This window comes from Microplitis demolitor, chromosome 5, assembly GCF_026212275.2.
Source record: "Microplitis demolitor isolate Queensland-Clemson2020A chromosome 5, iyMicDemo2.1a, whole genome shotgun sequence".
NCBI classification, from domain to species: Eukaryota; Metazoa; Arthropoda; class Insecta; order Hymenoptera; family Braconidae; genus Microplitis; species Microplitis demolitor.
The window spans coordinates 6,158,367-6,184,449 of record NC_068549.1 but is presented as its reverse complement, the minus strand read 5'-3'; the positions used below and the strand labels follow the sequence as shown (position 1 = coordinate 6,184,449).

At 27.2% G+C, this 26,083-nt stretch overlaps 3 protein-coding genes across 6 annotated transcripts; 1 reads left to right on the top strand and 2 right to left on the bottom strand.

The window, feature by feature from the left end:
- Positions 1 to 640: 640 nt before the first annotated feature.
- LOC106693572 (odorant receptor 94b-like) lies at positions 641 to 2,888 on the bottom strand. The gene is made up of 5 exons (XM_014441818.2): positions 2,471 to 2,888; positions 2,009 to 2,398; positions 1,510 to 1,714; positions 754 to 909; positions 641 to 682 (listed from the first exon to the last, which is right to left on the bottom strand). Exons 1-5 carry the CDS (start codon positions 2,827 to 2,829, stop codon positions 641 to 643), a joined length of 1,152 nt encoding a protein of 383 aa, XP_014297304.1. The 5' UTR covers positions 2,830 to 2,888.
- Positions 2,889 to 4,512: 1,624 nt separating this feature from the next.
- On the bottom strand, positions 4,513 to 6,409 carry LOC106693545 (odorant receptor 2a-like). Its single transcript, XM_014441645.2, has 5 exons — positions 6,051 to 6,409; positions 5,581 to 5,970; positions 4,926 to 5,130; positions 4,628 to 4,783; positions 4,513 to 4,554 (listed from the first exon to the last, which is right to left on the bottom strand). Exons 1-5 carry the CDS (start codon positions 6,407 to 6,409, stop codon positions 4,513 to 4,515), a joined length of 1,152 nt encoding a protein of 383 aa, XP_014297131.2.
- A 1,752-nt stretch (positions 6,410 to 8,161) lies between these two features.
- On the top strand, positions 8,162 to 24,898 carry LOC103574467 (cell surface glycoprotein 1). 4 transcript variants are annotated; one of them, XR_008403675.1, is made up of 11 exons: positions 8,162 to 8,289; positions 14,256 to 14,391; positions 15,554 to 15,728; positions 15,819 to 16,108; positions 16,741 to 16,921; positions 17,220 to 17,255; positions 18,150 to 18,962; positions 19,121 to 19,324; positions 19,985 to 20,069; positions 20,506 to 20,581; positions 21,694 to 21,783. XR_008403675.1 is itself a non-coding variant. In XM_053738967.1 (10 exons), the coding sequence occupies exons 1-10, from the start codon at positions 8,283 to 8,285 to the stop codon at positions 23,406 to 23,408; spliced, it is 3,642 nt and encodes a 1,213-aa protein (XP_053594942.1). In that variant the 5' UTR covers positions 8,162 to 8,282; the 3' UTR covers positions 23,409 to 24,898. The 4 variants fall into 4 exon arrangements, 3 of the variants coding, with proteins under 3 accessions (XP_053594942.1, XP_008552140.1, XP_008552141.1); XM_053738967.1 differs by lacking the exon at positions 20,506 to 20,581 and having other exon boundaries at positions 21,694 to 24,898; XM_008553918.2 differs by lacking the exons at positions 17,220 to 17,255; positions 20,506 to 20,581 and having other exon boundaries at positions 18,630 to 18,962; positions 21,694 to 24,897.
- The last annotated feature ends 1,185 nt before the right edge of the window (positions 24,899 to 26,083 follow it).

Here is a 26,083-nt window from a genome sequence, read left to right as displayed (position 1 = left end):
GATAGCCAAGCTTAAGAGAAAGTTCAATTCGTGCTTCTAACACTTGTCAATTTTTTATAAATTTTTATCGTTCTGCAGACGAAAACTAGGAACAATATGAGGACAGGAAAGTTCAGATGAAGCTCAAATTTGCTTGTAGCTTCAATGAGGTTCTATTTTTCGACTCTCGTGATTTATAAGTAATGATAGATAAATGTTCTTTATTATTTCATTGTAATTTATTTCAATACTATCACGTATAAAAATTATTTATACTTAAATACTTTATCATAGTATACGTTTCTTAATTAATAAACTTGCTTACTTTATTAATGGTTTCTTTTTTTTTTTTTTTTTGAGAATGAAGGACATTCCAATTCATGTGAATAATAACCTGACTCTAGGCACAGGCGGGAGTGTGAAACACGAATTGGAACGTCTTGTTTGTGCGTTGTGTAGCATATTATTCGAATATTTTCACGTTTTTAAATATCGTGAAGTTACAAGAATCAATAATATTATTAGTCATTTGATTTATCATCCCATAAACTGATTTTACTGATTTATAAATAATTATTCAAAGCTTCTTCAAGTAAACTTAACTCATTTATAATCTTAATAGTTAGATTATTAAACGCGACTTTGGCAAATTACAATTACATTATTCAAGTACGTTATAAATAGTATACGATAATTTAATAACCTGTCAATAAAAATGAGATTAGACTGAAATTCATTACCAAAAAATAATAAACTGTATTTATAATAACTTACTTTTGTAAATGATTCCAAAGATAATATAACAAAGTATCCACTATTTATTAACGTGGGTTTCAAAGGTTCTGTAAGTATGATTGTCATCGCTTTTTGACCATTATTACTCAAATTATACCAGTTTGTATTGTAAAGTGCATTAGTCATGTCAGCGAACTGAAAATAATTATTTAGAAGGATTAAAATTCGAAAATTTGCTATAGCATCTATACACGGAAAAAAATTTCTTGTTGCTGCAACAGGAGGCAGGCATGTTGCAGCAACAGGAAAAAATCCTGTTGTAGCAACAGGATTAATACTCTTGTTACGAATTAATAGTAAAATATATAGTTATACAGTAAAAAATTTTGCGTCATTGCGTTGAAAAACTTAGTGTTAAAAATTGTTGGGTTAAATATTTAACACTTTTTTGTGTTGATTTAACTGAATAAATGTTAAATATACACATAAAACAATTACATTTTTAGCACATAAAATTTTAACGCTAAGTTTTTCGACGCAATGACGAAAAATTTTTTACTATTAAGTCGCAACAACAGTTTTAATCCTGTTGCTACAACAGGATTTTCCTGTAGTTGCAACAGGATTTTTTCCTGTTGCGCCAACATGACTGCCTCCTGTTGTAGCTACAAGAAATTTTTTTCCGTGTAGATCTATAGATCTACAAGTGAATCAAAACCTTCTATCTATTCAAATTTTTTTGGTTTTCTAATAAATGAAAGTATAGTTACTTGTTTTGAATTAAAATAATTTTACCTCAACTGTCACTTGATTAGCAGCAATGCACTGAAAAAATATTTGGATCGTCATAGCTATGAGATAAAAAAAATTACCAGCAAAATTCATTGATCGCGTTTCTGTGTGTGATAACGTATACGCAATACTGCAAATCAAAAGTGAACTTGCTGCATACTGCACAAATATTGCCGTTGAAAATAAAGATTTCACAAATTTGACTAAACTATATTACAAAAAAAAAATTACTCTAATGAGTTTTTTAAAATTTAGGTGGTATCCATATTTAGGGGATCGAAAAATAAGTAGATAAATTTCCCATAATATTTAAGTAAGTGGGAATTTTAAAAGCAATTAAATGGGAATAATTAATAAGTTTTTTCACAGACAAAATTGAAGTTGTTGTATCTTCAATCAGTTTTTTACTTTCGGCCTGATATATAACAAAAACTTTTAGACAGTCAATTTTTCGATCCGCTAGAAATATATACTTCCTTAAAAAATATTCAAAATATCGCACTCGAGTATGTTAATATGATAATCAACCCAGTCACCAATCATTTTCCGTTCAAATCCTCTGATATTAACACTTCCATCATTGTTCTCATTAATTTTCTGTAAATTTTCCGCTAGTACAGAAAATCGATGCTTAAGAATGTGTGTCTGCGCACATATATAGTACAGTATAGAACAAAATATTGAATCATAAGCTAAATTAACCCATGCACCACTGCAGACTGCGTAAAGTTGATAAAGTACCGTTGGCCAATAATATTTGTATATTGTATAGTTGTAAGGAAACCATCCTTGATAAGGCATTACATGAGGCGGACTCATTCGCAATATATGACCTACTGAATACCACGATACCGCTACAGTAAAAAGACCCGCGTACAATATTGAAATCGTCCTATCGGTATAAAAAAAATTTTTCACCTCAAAATTTTTAAAAAACTGATAAAATCAAACATTCATGACTTACTTTGTAAACTTATCGAATTTTATATAAATTTTTTCTTCTTCTTTGTCTTTTGCTTTAAATGGATCTCGTTGAAAACAATTTACGAATTCTTCAATAAATTTACGATAATATAGTACTGTGATGATTTTATAACGGATTGTGAATACACAAATCAATAATGATAGATTATCAATGATTACAACGACGTCGATATTTCGTAACTCAAAATCCAAAACACCAGACAGAAGAAATGAGTGATTGACGATTGTCACCAAGCAAATGTAAAAGTAATAAAGAGCAGCTTTGAAGCCTTTCCAATGCTCAGGTTTCCATACGCCGACCAAAGTTAAAATGAAAATGTTTCTTTCTAAAATGGCCATTTAATTTATGTTATGATAAGTATTCCAGACGCCAGTATGTCTACGATTAAACTTACTGTCCGGATGAAAAATATATTTAGCATATTCGTTGTAAAATTTTTAATTATTTAAAACTGATTTTGTCATTAAAATAATTTGCTGTGATTATGTTATTGTCTGTAATAGCATTAAATTGCGTAATAGCTCCAACTGACTTTGCTGATGACATTAGCTATTAATTATTAATACGCACAGAGTTTAATACACTGCGCAGGAAGGGTCGTAGGTAGTCCGGTATTAGTTGAAAAGAAACATCCAGATTACAATATCCTAGTGACTATTTTGAATCAATATGCTTATGTGTACTTAACATTTTCTTTAAAATATATTATTATTTCAACTAAGATTTCAAAAAAGTATAAACATAAAAAAAAAATGCAGTTAAGAAAAAGGATCAAAATTTATCACGATGAATCAGGTACTAACTCTTCTTATTATTCGTATTAAAAGTTTTTTTTAAATATATGAAAGATATACCGTAAAAAAGTCAAAAGTTGACAATATATACTAATTTGTTTTCTTCAAATATTATGTTTTATATTCTGTAACCAGAATAGATGCGGATTAGAAAGAAACCAAGATTTTTTAACTCTGTCTTAGTTTAGATCCTGACATATTTTTCTTGTGTTCGTATTCTTAAATTTTATCGAAGACAAAACTTATAGTTTGAATATACCAAGGGTGTAAATGCGAAAAAAAATATTATTTTGTCCTTTTTTTACTAGAATTTCAAAAAAATTGTTTCATTGTAAATAATTTTATTATTACTATATTGAAAAAGTTCTTGATATAAAAAAAGTACAATTATAAATTAAATCACAATAAACATTTCTCTATTTATAGACGGTTTATTGTATTAATTACTTCTTTATTAAAAAAGATAGGACCTTTCAACCCCCGCGTGTGTTTAACTCATGCCCCTAATGCCCAAACCGCAGGCGGCAGTAGCGAACACGCGAAAAGCGATGTCCTTATTTTTACATGGTGTGCATACTATTTTCGACCCCACCAGCAACGGGAAATTCAAATTTCTCTCATTGATTAAAAGGTTCGTGTATGTGCACATTTATGCCATTGGTTTTCCTAACTGGAACCTTCTACGCAAGTATGATGATATAGTAGGCTACACACCAAAAAACAAAAAAATACTTTATTGCACACCAAGGGAGGAAAGTAGGACATTCGATTTGCGTGTATAATTGCCTACTCCATCCAAAGCTGATGGTAACAACCACACGAATTAGGACACCCTACCTTCCTTTGTGGTGTGCATACATTTTTTCACCGGATCTGTTCCTTAAGGTTCAAATTCTCGTCTTGGTTCATGGAAAGAATTGCGCACGCGCTAATTTTTATCATTTGTTTTTTCGTATGAAAAAAAAACTGCTTTCTGTCCTCTAAACAGAGCAAGACTTTGGACTTTCGGCGCAGGTATGGTGAAAAATGGATATTTGAAACCCCGTGTGTAATTGCCTACCCGAGTTGAAGATGAGAGTTACCAATAATCAGATTGGGACGTCCTACATTTCTTTACAGCGTGCGATATACTAATCTAATATTTTCACGCTTCTTCAATTAAATGTAACTAATCTATAACCTGAATAGTTAGAATACTAGTCGCAACTTTGGCAGATTACGATTGCATTATTCAAGTACGTTATAAATAGTATATGATAATTTGATAACCTGTTGATAAAAATGGTATTAAACAATGAATTGCATTATCGAAGTATGACAAATTGTATTTATAATAACTTACTTTTGTAAATGATTCCAAAGATAATATAACGAAATATCCACTATTTATTAAAGTGGGTTTCAAAGGTTCTGCGAGTATGATTGTCATCGCTTTTCGTACATTGTTACTCGAGTTATACCAGTTTGTGCTGTAAAGTGCGTCAGTAATATCAGCGAACTGAAAACAATTATTTAGAAGAATTAAAATACGTAAATTGGTTGGATCTACAATTGAATAGGAACTTTTGGTCTATTCAAATTTTTTTGAATTTTTAATAAATGAAAGTATAGTTACTTGTTTTGAATTAAAATAATTTTACCTCTACTGTTACTCGATCAGCAGCAATACACTGAAAAAATATTTGGATCGTCATAGCTGTGAGATAAAAAAAATCACCAGCGAAATTCATTGATCGCGTCTCTGTGTGTGATAATGTATACGCAATACTGCAAATCAAAAGTGAACTTGCTGCATACTGCACGAATATGGCCGTTGAGAATAAAGATTTCACAAATTTTACCAAGCTATAAAATTAAATAAAAAATAAATACAAATTACTATAATGACTTTTTTAAATTCAGACGGTACAACCTTTCAGTGGATCGTATAATAAATCGAAAATGTTGATTAAAATTGAGGTATCAATGATTTTTAAAACTATTCAAATAAGGAATAGTTGTGTTTTTTTTTTAAATAACATAAAAAAAAAAATTTCATCTTTTAGCAACTACTCGACTAAATAACTGTTTTTTTTTTCAACCAACATCGACTAAAAAAATTAATCAATTTGGATAAATTTTGTATCATTCAAAAATGAAGCCAAAAAATTGCAATTCTTCGGATTTTCTAATTTTCTATTATGTTGGGCGGAACCTGAATTTATTTCTCCGTACACAGCAAAAAAAATTTAACAGTTGATTATTCGATCCGCTAGAGATTTTTACCCCTTTGAAAAATTATTTAAGATATCGTACTCAAGTATGTCGTTGTGATAATCGACCCAGTCGCCAATCATTTTTCGTTCAATTTCTCTGACATTTACACTAGCGTCATTTCCCTCATTGATTTTTTGTAAATTTTCCACCAGTACAGAAAATCGATACTTGAGAATATGTGTCTGCGCACATATATAGTACAATATAGAACAAAATATTGAGTCATAAGCTAAATTAACACATGCAGCGCTGCATATTGCGTAGAGTTGATAAATAGCTGTTGGCCAATAATATTTGTATATTGTATAGTTGTAAGGAAACCATCCTTGATAAGGCATCACATTAGGCGGACTCATTCGAAATATATGACCTACGGAATACCACGATACCGCTACAGTAAACAGACCTGGATACAACATTGAAATCATCCTATCGAAATAAAATAAATTTTTTACCTCAAAATATTTAAAAAATTAATAAATTGATAAAATAAAGTATTAATGACTTACTTTGTAAGCTTATCAAATTTTACATAAATCTTTTCTTCTTCATCGTCTTGTGCTTTAAATGGATATCGTTGAAAACGATTTACAAATTCTTCAATTAATTTACGATAATAAAGTATTGTGACAATTTTATAACGAACTGTGAATAAACAACTTAATAATGACAGATTATCAATGATTACAACGACGTCGATATTTCGTAACTCAAAATCCAAAACACCAGAAAGAAGAAATGAGTGATTGACGATTGTCACCAAGCAAATGTAAAAGTAATAAAGAGCAGCTTTGAAACCTTTCCAATGCTCAGGTTTCCATACCCCGACCAAAGTTAAAATGAAAATGTTTCTTTCTAAAATGGCCATTTAATTTATGTTATGATAAGTATTCCAGACGCCAGTATGTCTACGATTAAACTTACTGTCCGGATGAAAAATATATTTAGCATATTCGTTGTAAAATTTTTAATTATTCAAAACTAATTTTGTCATTGAAATAATTTGCTGTCATTAAGTTATTTTCTGTAATAGCATCAAATTGCGTAATAGCTCCAACTGACTTTGTTGACGACATTAGCTATTAATTATTAATACGCTACGAGTTGAATGCATTGCACAGGAAGGGTCGCAGGTAGTCCGGTATCAGTTGAAAAGAAACATCAAGATTGCAATATACTAGCGACTGTTTTGAATCGATAAACTTACTGGACATATTTATTCAGAATATACTTCTACTCAAGATAAGATTTGGAAATATATAAGATTAATCATTTAGAAATGGAAAAGAAGGATTTCATTTAATTTAAAATTTATTAGGTATGAATTTTTGTATAATTATGAAAAAAATATATTTTTTTTTTCGGAATTTATGCACAGAAAAAAATAAACTTCGAAAATTTCTATTTACACGGACAAACAGAGTTTTGTCCTTATAACCAAAGACAGGATAACGAACAATTTCTTTATAGTGACAAACATGCTAAACTTGCGGTACCAAATGGAACTATTATAATTGGAAATAATATTGTGTCGTAGTTGAGTAGTCGATTTATTACAATCAGACGATATTTGTTACAACAACATCATCTAACTTCAGAGCAAGTGACTAATTTCGGTGACTAGTGACTATTAAGTCGGATGACAGTATTGAAATTGAAATTACAAAGCAACAACTACTGAGGAGAGTTAAATATGGCCTGCTACACTAGAAAATTTATATCAGCAAGTAAAGATGGCCATGGAGTCTAAGCAGTAGAGCTATTGCCTTCGAAAATAGGCAAAGATGGTGATTCCGACCACATAATCGTAAGAAATAGAATACTAAATATGAAGTTATAGGGCGACAACTGTCGAAATCACCATTTTCGCCTATTTTTGCCAGTTTTTGAGGCTAATAGCCCTTCTGCTAAGACTCTACATCTTACCTTAATTGCTATTATAATTCTACCAGTGCAGGAGGTCGTATTTGACGCGACTGAGCAGTTGTTGCCCTAAAACTTTATAATTTTTACTCTTTTCGTCTGAACAGTTGTCGCTCTAATTTTATAATTTTTACTTTTTTTCTACGAATAAGTGTCCAGAATCGTAATTTTTGGTTATTTTCCCTTATTTTTGAGGCCAATAGCTCTCCTGCTAAGATTCTGAGGCTTTTCTCCAAAGGTGTTATTATTTTTCTTATGCAGGGGGTCGCTCTAAACGTGAATAAGCATCTGTCGCCCTATAACTTCATTTTTTGATATTTTTTTCTACGATTATGTGGTCGGAATATAAATCTGAATGTGTTCATTATCTGCCGCCAATTTAAAAATGACATAAACCACCAATTTCTAATAGCTTGTGCTCCCATCTATTTTCAAATTCCGTAACTCCTTATTGTCATGAACTGATAGTAATTATTTCATTTGGTTTTTTCTGATCTTTTAGGATAACGTAAGCCCTAAACTTGACTTCGTTATTTTCGTCGGCTGAACAATGTAAACTACTTTATTTACAAAAAATACAGCCCAGCCCTGTTTTACCGACATCAAACGATCGATAAGTTTAAATCCTATGTAAGTTGACTTCCCAAAAAAATATATATGAGATGATCCCGGATTTCACGTTTCGCCCAGTCGCCACTCGTGTAACGACAACGATAGAAGACGCACGTTAACTATCGTTTACTTTTGTAACTTTTGATATTATTTGTGACTAGTGTACTATTTATATTATCTACAATACAATTAATAATCCATAAAAAATGGGCGGTAAGTTAATTCAAATATTATTTTATCTACTTTGTCTCATCTATTTATAAGTTTTCGATAATAAATTTTCTACTTAGACTGGAATGTTTCAAGATTAAATTCTTCTTTAGATATATAGTGCGCAAACGTCGCCAGCAACCGGTCTTGAGAAAATGACCTTCAAATACAAAGTCAATTATTTGAAAATTTTGCGTATCGATTTCATTTTTTCTTCATATTATCGACTTTCCACTCAAAAGACAAAACGTATTATCAGTTAACTTTTTTCACCTTACCAAACAGTATTACTTTGCCCGATCAATAAAATTACGCAGCAACAATCAATTGATTAAATTCAATCAATTTTCTATCACCAATACCATCAATTACAAATCAATTTATTACAGCTTCGCCTCATTTCCCGCTCACTAATAAAAATGATACAGCGCTTGCGCTATTAACCCTTCCCTCTTAAGAATTAAAATTTAAATCATTGCGGTCATTATTGTACATTACATATTTTTGCTAACTTAACGAATTTATATAAAAATATATATGTACATGCAAATATAACTTCTAATTTTTATTTACTCTAGTAATAAATAATTAAAATGGTGTCCGATGTTATGACCTTTAGGAAAACGAAATTTTGACTTTCGAAATTTAAACTTTTATAAAAAATCATATCAGCGAGCAGGCATAAAATAAAGAAAATTTTTGGCCCGAAATTTTTACTCCCCTCTTTCCTACAAAAATTTTTGCTTTCACTTGAAAATTCAAATTTTTCTCATGCCAAGAAATTATTTTTCCTGTGCAAAAATGTAATTAATCAATTTTATTGCTATATATATCTTTTATTGATACAAGCACATGCATTTATTTTGAAAAATTTTCAAATAAAATTAAAAATTAAAATTTTTAAAAAGTTCAATTTTACAAATTAAATAAATGACTATTATAATAAACCTAAATTCAAAATCTATAAAGAATAATTTTATAATAAAATTTGTACACATGTATATGTATATATATATATTTTTAGTACTGTAGTCAGAAATAATTTTAAACATCTAGAGCCCTCACGTCTCCAGACATCCCAGATTTATCTCTTACTATTTTAGAAACACACTTAGCCCTTTTGTCATCCTTTTAACTCATATTTTTTTCATCACCTTAAAGTGAAAAATCGTAAAATATTTTTAAACTAATAAACAATATACTTTTTTTTTTCAATTAAATTATTATATTAAAAAAATTTCAATTCAATGTTAAGTATCAAAGTTGATAATGAACGACACGTAACATATTTTATAATCTGGATTATTCAAATTATAATCCATAGTAGTCATATATATATTAAACAATAATCTGTATATAACATAAATTCATTAAATTGTTTTTAAAAATAAATATTGTGAAAATTGATATAATATTTATGTAATATTACATATATTATATATGATTTAAAATGTATAAAAAATATAATAAAAATGTGTAGATTCCTCGCGAACCCGTGCTATTATGAGACACCTAGTCGTGAATAAAAAAACGTAAAAAAATAAAATTAAGTGAGAGAATGTACGTCTTGTGCGTAAATATAAGCGTATGGTAGCCAACGGTTTAACGTCGTCGCGACGTTACTAAATCTCAAGTTTCCACTTTACTTTGTATAACATGTCCAGCTACTGGACTTTAAAATAACCGGATATTTACCCATATTATTCAATTATTCAATTAAATAAAATCCGACACTTTTATATCTGAAGTAAAAAATAAATAATTTTTATGATAAACGCGATATTTAATTTGGCCATAGAATACAAGGTACTGAGCTACATGATAATCAATTTGACCTCGCTAATCTGAACTTATCAAGGTTTTAGAGACACTACAGACGACTTTTAATACTCAGTTACAGCTGCTCTATGTCCGTACAAATAAGAAACATACATATGTAATTTAATACTGGAGATGGCAACAAGTTTACTACTACACTATCTAATGCCCAGAGTTTTTATTGTTCTCTTCAATGAAACATTATTACATTTAAATCCAGATCTGCTAGGTTTCCTCTTTCTCCGGCCACATCTCTTCATCGTAGAATAATTTGAGTGAATTTAAACACTTGAGTCTTGTTCTTCTATTCGCTTTTTTTTTTTTAAGAGCCAATCATCAATGTAGTATGTGAAAAAAAATTTCTATTTAATATATCAATTAAACTTTTTTTTTGTTTTGATTAACATCTTCATAGAGTGATTAATAAATTACCCGTATAAAAAAAAATTCGAAGTCGAACTTCAAAAATTGAGACAATTTGAACTTTTGTAAAACTTCATTTCTAGAGAAACGGAATTAAAATTTTTCAAGAGAATAGTTCTTTACTAAATCGTATAAAAGTTTGGAATTTCTGATTTTTTTAACAATATCGAAATAGAAAAATATCAAATTTTGAGTTGCGGAATAATCAAAATTTACGATATTCTAGTAGTTCCCATGAATTTGAAAGTTTGAAAAAAAGTTCGAAAAAATCTAACTTTCATATCGATAAAAACTATTGAAAAATAGTAAATTTTGGTTATTTTCGCGGCTCAAATTCAATTTATTTTTCAATTTCAAAAAGTTCGAAAAAACTGAAAATTTCTAACTTTCATACTATTAGCCATGAAAAAATTTATTGAAATTCAAAAATTATGATCATTTGTTCAGTAACTTTTTTACATTTGAGAAATTTAGTAAGAAATGACCGAATTTTCAGGAAATGGCCTTGTAGAATTTAAATTCGATCCTATAATTATATTTCTATTAATATTGAGATATTACGAAATTTCGAAATTTTGAACTTTTTATTTTTACACAGGCAATTCATAAATAAATATTATTTAAAAATTACATCATTTTTTTCAAGTCATACATTACAAAAAACTATTGCTACAATTTTTTAATCGTAATTATTACAAATATCTTAACAAATAACATGAATACATTATTCAATACATAATTTATTACTTGTTAATTACCTGAAAATAAATTTGATACTGAACTCAATAAATTTAAATTAATTATCAGCAAGCAAATAATAGTAGCAATTAATTTGGCAAGTAACCAAGTGATAATTTACTAACTGAAAAATTAAATTAAATTAAAACAATAAATTAAACGATTAAAATAACACGATACTGTTATTAGAAAATTTAAAATAACTTGACGCAGAAATTCTTCAGTGAAAATTATTCAAAAAATTTTTTACTGTGATGCATTATTAAATATAGTATTCATTAGTACTGTATGTTAAGTGCTATCTTTAGTTAGCACGTGGTATACATTTATATATTTACCAGATGTTCTACGATACCAAATTTTTAGGGTAATTTTAACTGAAAAATTTTTGCTACAAAATAAGGATATGGTCCTCCTGGATTTTGAGTTGAGCCAGTGAAATAGTTCAAGTAACTGACAGTATTAAAATTTTTTCAAACGTTATTTTCTATTTATAATATTTATTTTAAGAAAATTCGTGGGTGAATATTAAAATAAATTCATAAGTTCTTATTTATTTTTATGTATTTCAAATAAAATTAATATTGACTGGAATAAGTTACATTTCATATAAATTTTGAAAAAATACATATGAGAAGCGTCTATTTTACTTCGAATAAGGCTGTTGAATAGTTTGGCTCTGACGTCAATTGCACCCCGTCACGTGGTTCGTGTAGAACTGACCCTCACAGATGACAGGGACTTCTGGCCCAGTTGATGAGGTTGAAGATGACGTGTGACAAATGACACCACACAGTTGAACTGATGTAGCTCAGCTCTATATACCTCTATCGTTTGTCGGGCTTATGCTTATGGGTTTTATTTAAGCTGTTAACTAAAATGAAAAATCTTTTCTACAAGATAAATATTTAGTGAACGGGAACAAGTTTTTGCAAATAATTTTGTTCAAATTACATTTTGTAGAATCGAATGTAACAAATTGAAGTCAATAAAAAATAATTAAAACTGAACTGCTAACGAAAACTCTCTTTATTTTTTACGAGTAATTTTTTTTAACTCCATAACTCCAAATGAGGTAATTAACTCGGATAAAAGTTCACTCCTAATTTCTTTATTCTTCAAATTTTCGAATGTTATAACTTATAAATGATAACTTATAATTTGATAAGGAATTTAAATTTTACTATTTCATAAAAATATATAATTTAAAAATTTGAATTTAAAAAAAAAATATTCAATGTATTGAATAATATATATTATATAACAGCTTATAAATGAATTTAGTGCAAAAATAAAAAACGTAAATGTATCAAAATAAATTATTACCATTACTATCATTCTCAGCTTTGCTTGAGAGCTATTAAAATGTCAGTTTAAAAAAAAAATTCTATTATAAAACAGAACGTAAAAAATAAATTTATTTATGTTTTGAGTTCAACGTCTCATTAAATTTAAATCACAGCAGAATTTTATTAATGAAAAAATTTTTTTTTGAATTATTTAATATTTATTTTTTAATTTACAAGTTTTTTTATTTATAATTTTTTAGTTGCAAAATTATTTTAAAGCCGGAAAAAACACGTTTACTATGTAATTGTGAAATATATAAGTTGACACGTGTTAACAAACGCAATTGATGCAGATACAAGATGCAAGTGCCAAAAAATTTTATTTTATATAGATGTCCACAAAATAAATATATGTATACATATAATTATATTCAAATGATTCACACTTATAAATTGACATCTTAATATCAACTGCGTATAATAAACTAATGCAATCAATATTTTATTTTGATAACGTTAAAATATCATACAATAGATTAAATTCTTATCAACTAAAAAAAATTTCGTATAAAAAAAATCTTACAATTTGATTCATCCATTATATTTTTTTTAACTTCCCGCTATAAAAATTGAAAATTTAAAAAAAAAAGGAAGTTATTGGTTTCGGTTCGATTTTGGAAAATCGAGTTTTTATCATATCAGATCTCGACGTTTTAAAGTCTTAGGAATCTATTTTGACTGGTTCCGGATAAACGTCCTGCCGTGCGTGTGTGTGTCACTAAGCCTTAGAACTGATAAGATTTTGGAGTCGATCACTCGAGTAGTTTACAATTTATATGAAAAATAAAAATTCAAAAAAGATTTTTCAAGCTTCTGTTGTCCAACTCGTGAATCGATCTAAACTTTATCAAATTTTAGTCTAAACAAGTTTTTTCTATTGCCGCAGATCACGTGAAAAGCGGTCGATTTGTTTAAAAAATAACGTTGGACAAAAATGAATATTTTCAACGAAACGTATCTTTTTTAGGTCCAATCGGTTTTTGATCTCGAAGAGCTCAAAAATTTACTAATAATAAAATTTCCGAGCTCTCTGGGCAGTTTCGGGGTTGGCCCACAGGGTCAGTCAGTATTAAATTAAATTAAAATTTTTTTTCATTATAAATTATTTAATGAATCGCGTTAAATTTTTTTTTCAATGAAAAATTTATGTAATAAAAGAAAAAAAAATGATTAAATATGATAATATTTCAAAAGTTACAATACACACATCGTACGACGCAAATTAAACATAAAGACACCTAAATATATATCAAGACTTGGCATTAAGCCCAATTTTATTCTTCATCTTTCTTTCTGGCACATCGAGACACATTCCGTCTTTATGCTTGTGCATTAATTTAATTTAAGTTTCAAAGAAATACATTAAAAATATTTTTTAATCAAACAGCCTTTTAATGAAATAATAAACATTGATAAAATTGAATCGCGAATAGTTACACAACTATTTTTTTTTTTTTTTTTTTTTTTTTTTTTTTTTGATAAGACACTGAACTCTTTTATCGGTTATTTTGGTGTTCACTAAATTACACGCGGAACTAAAGTTCATTTGATGGACATTGACATCAAATAATTATTCAAAATTTTTATAAATTATTATTATTGATTGTAAATATTAATTATTTATAATTAATTTTTTTCCAGGGTTTGCTTGGGTAACGATGGTTACCAATGACTCGTACTCTCTTGGAGCTCTCGTTTTAGCGCATTCATTAAAACGAGCGGGAACAAAACATGATCTTGCTGTTCTTATCACTCCGGGTGTTACAGGCGCTATGAGGTAATTAATTAAATAATAAATGATAGTAGTATTGAATTTAATTCAATTAATTTATTAAAATAATTAAATGACTAATTTTAAGTTCAAGTTTAAAGTTTATGGCTAAATTTAATAACGCCCGAAATTACTGCCAAGAATTTAAACGTGTATTTGACCTCAAACTTTGAAACCTTCAACTTGTAGCTTAAAGCAGTCAATATTTTTTATATTTTTTTATTAGTGAATATATAATATTTTGAGTCGAACTGGGCAATATTGAGACCAAAAAAAATTATATTTTTTTTTGTTTAAATACTCTGGATACTTTACTGTATGGTGATATTTAAAAAAAAAAAAAATTTATGAATTTTTAATAAGTAGATCAATTTTTTTTTTTTTTTTTTTTAAGAATGAGGAATTCCCAAAAACGACAAAAAAAATTTCACATAAATTTTATGAATATATTTAAGTAAAGACTTTGATTTACAATACAATTTGAGAGTAAAAATGTCGATAATAGAAAAAAAAATTTAATAATCAAAATTTTTGGATTTCCATAAGGAAAAAAAATTTAGGTCTACACATACTTAAATTTTACATCGATAATTTTATTGACACGCAACTAAATATTTTGGATATCAAAATGAAAATTGATTTATTGTTGATTTTTATTAGCTTTCAAAAATTTATAAATTTGATATAAAACGATCTATTCACTGAAAATTATTTAAAAAAATAATCACATATTCTGATAAAACAATCCCCTAATAATGATAATTTCAGTTAAAAAAGACAATTTAGAAATTATTATAAAATAACGAGATATTGTTATCGATTCGAATTAAAAACAATTTTGTCAAAATATTCTTGATAACAAATTTCTGATGAATGAGTAAATTTAAATAGATCGATTTTAATGGACCATATGATTCTGTAATCAAGGAGTTTATTGACTTAAGTAGACATTTTTTATATTATAGTTAATATGAAATTACTCTTTATTTCTTCGAAACTCAAAATTACCTGTGTTGGTGACAAAAAAAAAATCTAGTTTTCATGATTTTGAGATTTGAATTTTTAAAAAAATATTTTGGTTTGTTGATTTGTCTCCCAATCATAAATATAAGATTGAGTTTCGTAATAAAACGAGTAAATTAATTAATTAACAATGAATTATTTAAAGGGAAAAATTGTCATCAGTTTTTACATTAGTTCAAGAAGTAAATGTTCTTGATTCTCGAGATGAATCAAATCTCGCATTGCTAGCAAGACCGGAATTAGGAATAACATTTACAAAATTACATTGCTGGAGATTGACACAGTACGAAAAATGTGTCTTTGTTGATGCTGATACTCTTGTAGGTTTATAATTATAAATAAAATATTAAAAATATACTAGAGTAAAATATAAATTAAATGTAATCAAATAAACATTTATTTATGAACAGGTAATTCGTAACTGTGATGAACTTTTTGAACGCGAAGAATTATCGGCAGCGCCAGATGTAGGCTGGCCTGATTGTTTCAATTCCGGTGTTTTTGTATTCAAACCATCGCAACAAACATTTGCATCATTAACAGCATTCGCAGCTTCAAAGGGTTCGTTTGATGGCGGTGACCAGGGTCTATTAAATCTTTACTTCAGCGATTGGGCTCATAAAGATATTTCTAAACATTTACCTTTTATCTACAACATGTGCTCAACTGCTACTTATTCTTATCTTCCAGCATACAAACAGTAAGATTTTGATTTTTTTAATTAATTATTATTATTTATTACTCGGAAGAAACAGAATAAATTAATTTTAAATTATGTTTAAGAAATGATTTATTAAATACTAAGAAATCTTTTTAAGTGCTAAGAAATCCTTCTATCAGTGTAAGTTTCGAACTGTCTTGTTTGAAAGTTCACTTGTATGATCTTTTTGCAAAATTTTTAGAACGATCTATTTTTACATGGGCATTATCAATGATTATTATCCCATGTACTTATTTTTCTGTAGTAAGAATATCAAAATTTTTAATTTTTATTTCGTAAATTTTATTCTGTCCTTTTAATACTTAATGTAAAGTATAATCTATTAATTAACGGAACTTAATTGATTATTTATGCGAATGAAATGAGTGATTATTTTAAAATTTAAACATCAAATTATAAATTTAGTTTCTTCATATATTTTGGATTTTGGTATAAATGCTTACTACTTTTTTCTTTTTAAATAAATTGTAGCCTTTGTTCAAAATTAGTATACAAGACTAATTTGAAGCAAATAATATACTATAGTCTATTAAAATTTCAACATTGTTTTCTACGCGTACTATTTATCAATAGTGGGTTAAAAAAAATTATTCGGTGGTTTTACCTTCTAGATTTGGAGAAGAAGTGAGAATTATTCATTTCATCGGAAGTACAAAACCATGGTTACAATATTTCGACACCCAAACTGGAATAGTTCATCCGTCACCGGATTCAAATCATGTTCAATCTCTTCTTCAGCATTGGTGGAATATTTTTTGCCGTGATGTCCACTCCCAATTATCTCCAGCCATGGTAGGTATTTTCTAAAACCAACTATGAAAAAAAAAAAACAACCAAAAATAATATTGAATCCAAAGCAAAGTGAATGTAATCAAAATAATCTTAATAACTAATCTATATTTTTGAAAGTGTGAAATTAATATATATCTATCACATTAATTTTTTTTCTCTAAACTATAATCGATAAAAATCTATATATTTACTTTTTTGAATTTTAATAATGAGTTAATAATATATGTTGTTTTTTAACTACTCTTATTATTTTTGCGTGATTATTATAATGCTTACTACCTTTTACTGATTCCGCAAGCTAAGCAAAGAACACAGGGATCCGCATTTTAGCGAGGTAAGATACTTATTTTTTAATATATATATAAATAATATATATTGCATTATTTACTTAAGTTTTTTTTAAGTTGCAATAATAAATAATATTACGCAATGATAAAATATTAGAGTTTCATACAAAATTTGAAATATAATATTGAATTACAATTCACAAGGTGTGAAAAATTGGCAAGAATATATTTATTCTAAAAATACACTCACACAAATTTATATATATACTGTAAAAAACGCAAGTTGTACAGTATATGCAATAAAGATTATTATTATTATATATAAATATATATTACTGTACTAGAAATTTATTTATTAACTTTTTCTTTATTCAAAATTTTCAAAATAAATCAAACTTAATATTATGCATTCATTTTTTTTTGAATTGTAATTCAAAAATATTATCCAAGATTTTGACAATAATTACGTAATTACCAAAAATTTATATACATTTAAGTACACGCGATATTTGAATTTATACATATACATGTTCAAATATACTGTTCCCTTATAAAATATAAAAATGATTATTTAGCTAATTAAGGGGGTCGTTATCTACCGGCAATCATAAATTAATTTTTGCTAAAAAAATTTTCTAAGATAAAAAAAAAATCAAAATTAGAAAATATAAATTGATTCTTTCATAATTTCAAAAAATAGTGACCTCCTCAAAACTAATAGCATTGCACTGTAGTTTATTATATCTTGTGTTTTTTTGATATCCAAATATTCTTACCAAAAAAATTTCGACTATAATTATTAGTTTATAATTAATAGATTAAACAATTTTAGTATTAAAAAAAAAATAATTAATTAATAATGAATTTATTTATCAGCTAACAAAATTTAGTATGCATTTATATTTTTTCTGTTTTTGGCATGACCTATGCTTGGCTTATAGATCACCAGCACTTTGGCACGTCGTGAGCACAATTTATTTGTTACAATTTCTTCTACACCATCTAGAAATACAGTTTCTTCAAGATCAAATCGTCATGTTTGTCATACACCGACAGACTTTACGTACGACAAAGCTGACAGTGTATCAAATAATTATTTGACTGAATTCAAAGATCCATGGGATCATTATGTAGAAGCAACTAATGCTACTAATAATGACAATAATAATAATGAACATAATAATGAACACTATAATGAACATAATCAGCCTGAAATTCCATTCAAAAATAATGACATTACATTTGATCATCGAGATACAGAGCATAGATTACATGATACAATAAACGTAACCAATAATTATAATGATCAAAAAAGCGATAGTAATTTTGACACGACTGACAATAATAGGGGATTTATAAATTACCAATTTCTAACTAAAAATATGAATAGTAATTTTGATGCAAATATTGCAAATTTACAGAAAATAAATGAATTTACAATTGAAAATAATTTACAAGCACGATTAGAGTTTAATAATACATATAATTATAATAATTCCCCGGAAAATACAGAATCTAAAGTTGGAAAAAATATCGACGACTCAAATAATGTAAGAAAAATTAATAATAATTTTCCAACTGACGGCAGACTGAATTTAAATCATAAAAAACATGATGACTATCACGATCATGCTGCTTTTAAAAGCAATAAAAATAATGTAGACAGTAAATCCTTTCCCGAATCCTACACAGAATTTAAAAGTATTTCAAATGAGTCTGAAATACATGGCACTGGGCAAGTTGAAGCCAACCGTGTAAGTAATAATTATCGTCTATTGATGTAATTAATTATAAAACCCTATAGCTATTAGCTAATTAACGGCTGACAGAATATTAAATTTAATATTATGATTTATATGAACATTATTTTGAGATAAGAAGTGTAATATATGATTTGAATTTGATTTGGTAGGCTGGTATTGCTGGAGCGTTGTCTAAAATAACTCTAGGTGAAGCCAGGAGTCCAGAACAAGTGGCTTTCGAAGAACATATGAGGAAACAGAGCTGGGAAGAAGGGCAAATCGACTATATGGGACGTGACAGTTTTGATAATATTTGGAAAAAAATATGTTCAACTGTTTTTATTGTGCCGGAAACTGAAAAACCCAAACCAAAAGTAAGATTTTAATAATGATGATTATTATTACTATTAACAACCAGGAATATATTATAAATTCTTCTAGAATATTTAAGAAATTTATCAAATTCTCGGAACTATTTTCTTAGCCGATTAACATTAAGGATGTGGAAATAATGTGAGAATCAAATCGGGTAATTTGAATTATTGCACACCTCAAAAGCGAAGCGGTCTATTGCCACAAAATTTTTCAGTTTTCGAAGAATTAAAAATATTCGTTAGTTTTAAAATAATTCGTCAATTTTAAAGTTTATTGTAAAATTTTGAATTATTTGAAAAGTGCGAAGCATTCGAACTGTTCGTTACACTGTAAAAAATTTTTGGAATAAAATCCAGTTCTCTTTTTTATCAAATTCCGGAATTTCTAGTGACAAAGTAAATTCGAGTTTAAATAAAACCCGTAATTGGTAATTCGGTCCGAACTTTGAATATAAAAAATGTATCTAATATTCAAAAACTGACGAATAGTTCGAAAATTGATAAATAATACGAATATTTGGTCGCTAATTATAATTCTCTAGCTTAAAAAAATGAATTTCTGTAAAAAATACAAAAAATACCGTAGGATGGGTAAAAAAAATAATGACAAGTATTCTTATGATTAAGAAATGACATAACCGATATTTTTTAACTTTTCAGGAAAAGGTCGAAGAAGAAGTAAAAGAAAAGTCTAAAGCATCTCCATCAGTTGCTACAAAAACTCCAGAAACGGAAAACACACCGGGTGAGTGACATTGTCTAATTAATTATATATATTTATTTATTTAATAAATGAAATGTAAAAAAGGGTACGCGAAATTATAACAATAAAATGAAATTGTGTAAAAAAAAATATTAAAACTATTTAATAAAGTAATTAAAATACATTATTATAACAGGGGATTTGAAAAGTGAAGTAAAAACGAAAAAAGTATTTAATTTATTATTAAATGCTATCGCTCTTAATGCAACTTAATATATTAACGTGGAAAATGCATTAATTACGTTTGGATTTTATTTATTTTTATTTTTTAGTAAAAGCATGGGTCGTTTGAATCAACAAGAAGTTGACCACTTTTTTTTTTTAATAAATAATTTAAAGTTTATTTTTTTAACGGTAAAATTTTAATTATTCGATTTATAAGTATTTTTTTAATTAAAAGTTGAGTGTTTGAAAACAGGAAAGGAGGAGAGCGACTAACAGAATATGGCGTCATATTATTGCTACATCTTGTATTATCGTTTTGCTTGACTGGGGTAAATATTTTTAAGGCTTATCACTAATTTCTTGTGATTAAGAAGTCAATAGTAAATAACGAAAGTATTTTCTGTTATTTATAATTTGGCTTTTATAATTTATGTAGCATAATTTTTTATCAAAAAAAAAAAAAACAAAAGAAAAAAAAATCATTAATTGTGACCATAATATTAATTTTTATTGTCATATCACGACATTAAATGGTTTTCGTGTCATTATTTTGTTTAAAAAAATTAATAAATTGAATCATGCATTATCCTGCTATTTGTGTGCTTCAGCTGCTTTGATAATAATTCAGTCATTAAACAATATTAATATAAATTTGAATATTTTATTTTCATATCATCTGCATTTGAATTACGAGCTTACATGCAAGTGCGTAATTATGAAAAAAATAATGCGTTACACGAGATAAAACACGATTTCAGACCTCGTGTGATTTGCTAACCAACTTCATCCTGCTCTGAAATCGTCTCGAGTCATCCCTTGTCTCACAATATATCATTTAATACTAACTATATTTAAAAATATCACTAAAGAAAAATTTTTACTACATTATAATAAAAATGAATATAGTTGATGTGAAAATTCGTTTAATATTTAAATTAAATCAATAATTTAAAGTAACCATCATTATTTATCATTAAAAAATCACTGTCACTGAATTAATTCAACCGGTGAAATTTTGTTTAAAACAAAAACAAAAAAAAATACGTAGGGTAGAAGAGCCAATTATTTACAGAGTACAGATTATTAACACGATTTTATTAAAATTTTTTTCAAAATCGTTAAAAGTCATTAATGTATAACATACATATTGATATATTTATACATTTACTTACATATCGAGTCGTAAACAAGACAAATTATGATTATCAAAACATGTGATTAGACATATTTATTAGTGGTATGCGAATAGTGTTTGAAATTATATACTGTCCACAAATTTTTATACAGCGTCAATAATTAGGGCCTTTACCTTACATTTATAAAAAAAAATTAATGAATAAGAAATGAGCATGAATAATATTAATTGTTAATAATAAAAATATAACTACTTATCCAATACCAAATTATTGATAACTATAACATTTATTGTATTATTTAACAGCAAAAGAAATTAAACAAGGTGTAGCGTCGGAATACCATCTAAGAATAAGCCCTGAAGAAAATAAAAATGCAAACGACTTAACCGAAAAAGATATCCGAGAAAAATCATCAAATGTTGTCTTATCCATTATTTCTGCACCTCCACAACTGTGTATCAAAGAATCTGGGGAAGAGGTTTCAAAAAAAGAATTAACATCTACACCAGAAACATCCAAACAAGAAGAAAAACCCACAATCCCATCAGGATTTACAAGAGCGTCAGATGATCCAACTTGTAAAGATGAATCTACGGAATCGAAATTAGATACTTCTTTAAAAGAATCATGTGCTAGAACAATTCCCGAAAGTCCTGTTCCGATTCAAGTTGCAGAGTCAGTTTTAGAGGCTGATATTAAAGAATCTGTTTCTGAGGATATTAAACCAGTAACTGAAGAAGCTATATCGTCTATTTCAGCACCAATTCAAGAATCTATTTCAACTGTCGTTCAGGCGCCACTTGAACCATCCCCACCTGCACAATCACCTTCTGTTGAAGATTCACCAATAATGCAACCAAATGGCAATGCTTTAGACTTTGATTTACGAACTATCAATAACATACCTACTAGATCATCAGCACCAGTATCTACACCAGCACTAACACCAGTACCAACATCAGTACCAACACCAGTACCAACACCAGTACCAACATCAGTACCAACACCAGTATCTGTACCTACACCTATATCTACACCATTGTCATCAACAGGCTTTTCATCTCAATCGGTACCAATTCCCACAGCAGAATTAACACCTGCAGTATCAGCAAGTAAAGAAATTTCAAAAACTGAATTGGAAGAAGAAAAAAAAGTAAAAGAAACTGAAAGTATTCAAGTTGGAACTTCAAGTTCTCATGAGACTGAAGCTGCTGTAAAATCAGATAGCTGCCAACTTACTTCTAAAACGATATCCGAATCAAAAAGTGATACAACCCTTAAAACTACTGAAGACAATGTACCTGAAGAAGTGCCTAAAACTTCAGAAGAAGTTAAACCTGAATCTAAAATAAAACCAGTAGTATCTAGAGATAAAACTGAATTACTTTCAGAAGCTAAAGAAACTGAACCCACTGTGCCTGAAAGAGTTGAAGAAATAATTACTGGAAAAGAAGAAACTGTGGCTGCATCGAAAGATGAACAAGTGGCTGAATCATCTAAAGTATCAGAAAAATCTCAACCGAAGGAATTAATAATTCCGGGTACTCCAACAGTAATTGAAGCAACTCCACCAACAAGTCCACCTCTTGATGTGACTGCAAGTTTATCAGAAGCTATCAAAGTTGAAAAACCAGAAAAAGAAAAGGCGGAGAAGAGTGAAAAGAAAGTTGTTAAAAAAATAATTAAAAAGAGTTCGGAAGAAAAATCAGAAGGAGGTGAAACAGACGATGGTAAAAAAGTTACGAAAAAAGTTGTAAAGAAGGTGGTTAAGAAAATTAAAGATCCGTCCGACGATACAGCAGAAAGTGGCAGCAGTACTACTGGAGATAAACCAAAGAAGGTTATCAAAGTTGTTAAGAAGACGACTAAATCAGTCCAAAGTTTAGATCCTGATACGTCTGTTCCTGATACACCACCACCGGCTACTTCTCAGATGCCTGTACCACCCAAGCGAAAACTTAAGCCTGCGACTACTAAATCCTCCAAAAAAACAGAGCAAGAGCCACCGACTAAATCATAAATTTGTTTATAGATTTTATTCTAAGGTTTTTTTTTTTTTAAATTTGTACTGTAAGAGTTTACGGAATTAATTTTTATGGAGGATTTTTTAACTAGTCAATGGTTTAATACTTACTATTTATGTTTGTTTTTTAATGGATAATAAGATAATAATATTAATGATTATTTAAAATTTAGACTGACTTTTATCAAGCAGAAAAAAATTTATATCGTGTAATATTTAAGATTGTTTACTTTTATTTTCTTCACATACTCGCGCTCTTCCATAAACACACTATTTTTTTTAACACTAATCATTAATTGTTTTGTAACGGAGTTGAAGTCAAATAAATTTTGGAAATTTAGTATTTAATGATTAATAGTTGCACTCATTGAAGTATCATAAATATTTTTTTAAATATTTAGATATGGATTTAATACTTCGTCTTTTAATTATTTATTTATTACACGTGTATACCATTAATCAATTAATTAATTGCGTCTTATTGACGAATTAATCGGTTATCATTTGACCAGTTGAAATCTTTATAAGGCGAAATTTTAAATCAGAGTAATAATGCTTAGAAAATAAGTATTTTTAAAAACATTTTTTTGATAATAATTACATGAAAAAAAGAGTAGTGGAAAAATTACAGTTTTTAGTGCAAAAACAAGGTTTTCGTATAAGAAATTCAAGTATTATAGTTTGCGCTGTAATAATTCCCGGGTCAAAACTAAAACTTGATTCAGGTTTGTTTCACTTTATTTTCTTTTCAAGTTATCGATTTGCCGACGATTTTCCGATAAGATTTCGACTTTTTCGCCTTATAAACCAAGGCGGAAATTCGATACATTTCATATCTCCGTAAAAAAAATTCGAGTTTGTCTTGTGAAAAACGTCTCTAAATTTCGACTTAACAAAACTGTCTAAATCAAGTTTTATTTGTGACCTGGGTTGAGGCTACTTGTAGTAAAGTAATTACAATTATTGATACCAAATTTTACAGTTTTTTATATATTTTTAGTTGAAGGAAACTTAAAGAAAACCTGTTTGCTATTCAAGATTAAAAAAAGTCTTATATAAAATTGTAATAATTACTGTGTCTCAGAAATGGTATAATTTTCACAATTTCGGAGTAGAGGGACTTTGCTGATTTTGAAGCCGTAATTTTCCCGCTATTTTTTTCCGTGATATTTATATAAATTAATATTTTGAAACAAATAATTAAAATTACGTAAGAGAAACAGAAAAAAGATCATGAAAATTTCATATATATTATACAATTTACTTTAACTCCTGCATTAATTTAATAATCGATTTTTCATTTAGCATTTGCTTTGAATTATACAATCAACTTTGATAATTGTGACTCGATATATTTATAATTTAACCGCAAATACATATGTATTTTAAATTATAATTATTAATTATTTTTTATTGATCATGTGTTTGTTTTTGTCATACTTTTAATTACTTATTAACAGCCTAGTCTATTTACAATACGCACATAAATTTTTTCGCAGATATGAAAACTGGTTTAATTATTTAAATTAAGTATCAATAATTGCTATAATGATTAATAATAATTATAATTAATTAAATCATAATATAGTGATTGAAGTTATTTTTTAATTTAATAACAAATAAAGAGTTATATTAAAAATTAAATTATGTTTTATATTTTTTTATTTTAACCGTTTTCATGATTCCGATTTATATTAAATTGGTAATTAATTACAATAATAATAATACTAATTATTATTATTATAATAATTATTATTATTACTATTAATTAGACTAATTATATTAACTGATAATTATTGAAAATATGAAAATTTATTTCAAATAATTTAATCAGTAACAAATATATATATAATCAAAATATACATAATTAGTAATGATTACAAACTGACTGGTAATTATTCTGAGTAGGAAATTATGCAGCTGAGTTAAAAAAGTATTTAAAAAAATTAATCGCGAACTGATAGATTACTTTCTTTAAAATTTTAAATAATTTGTTCTCAAAAGAATTATTTTCTGGGTCAAATAAAATTTATTCTTCTAAATCGGATATTTTTCAGAGAGTAAAATTCTTTTATCATACAAATTAATCACATTTATATACAATAAATTTTTCTCTATACTGCGAATAATCGATTAATAAAGTTATCTCTTTTCTTTTATCGTTGATTAATAAAAAATCATTTTCATTTATAAAATTTATAATAATAATATTTTTATTAGATATATTCTTCAATTATATTAATTAGATTTTATTATTACCCTAAAGTTAATTGACAATTAACAATTTTCGGATTTTTTTTTTCCCAAATAAATTACAAAAAAAAAGAAACTAAAAATATGCTCATGTAAAAAATTAAAAAAGTTATAGGGACAAATTTTATGAGTATGAATGTAGCAGACATCAGACAAATTTAAAATAATTGATTAATAGAGTAAATAATTAATAAAATAAAATTTTTAAAAAATACACGCTTAAGAAATTTCAAAATTAATAAATGCATTTGTTATGAATAATATTTTTTTAATTATTTACTCTATTTATTTATAATTTTAAATTTATCTGATGTCTGCTACATTCACACTCGTTAATTTTTTAGATATTTTTTTTTATAAATAATCGTTTTTAAAAAAATCTAAAAATTATTATGTCGGCTAACTTTGATAAATAAATA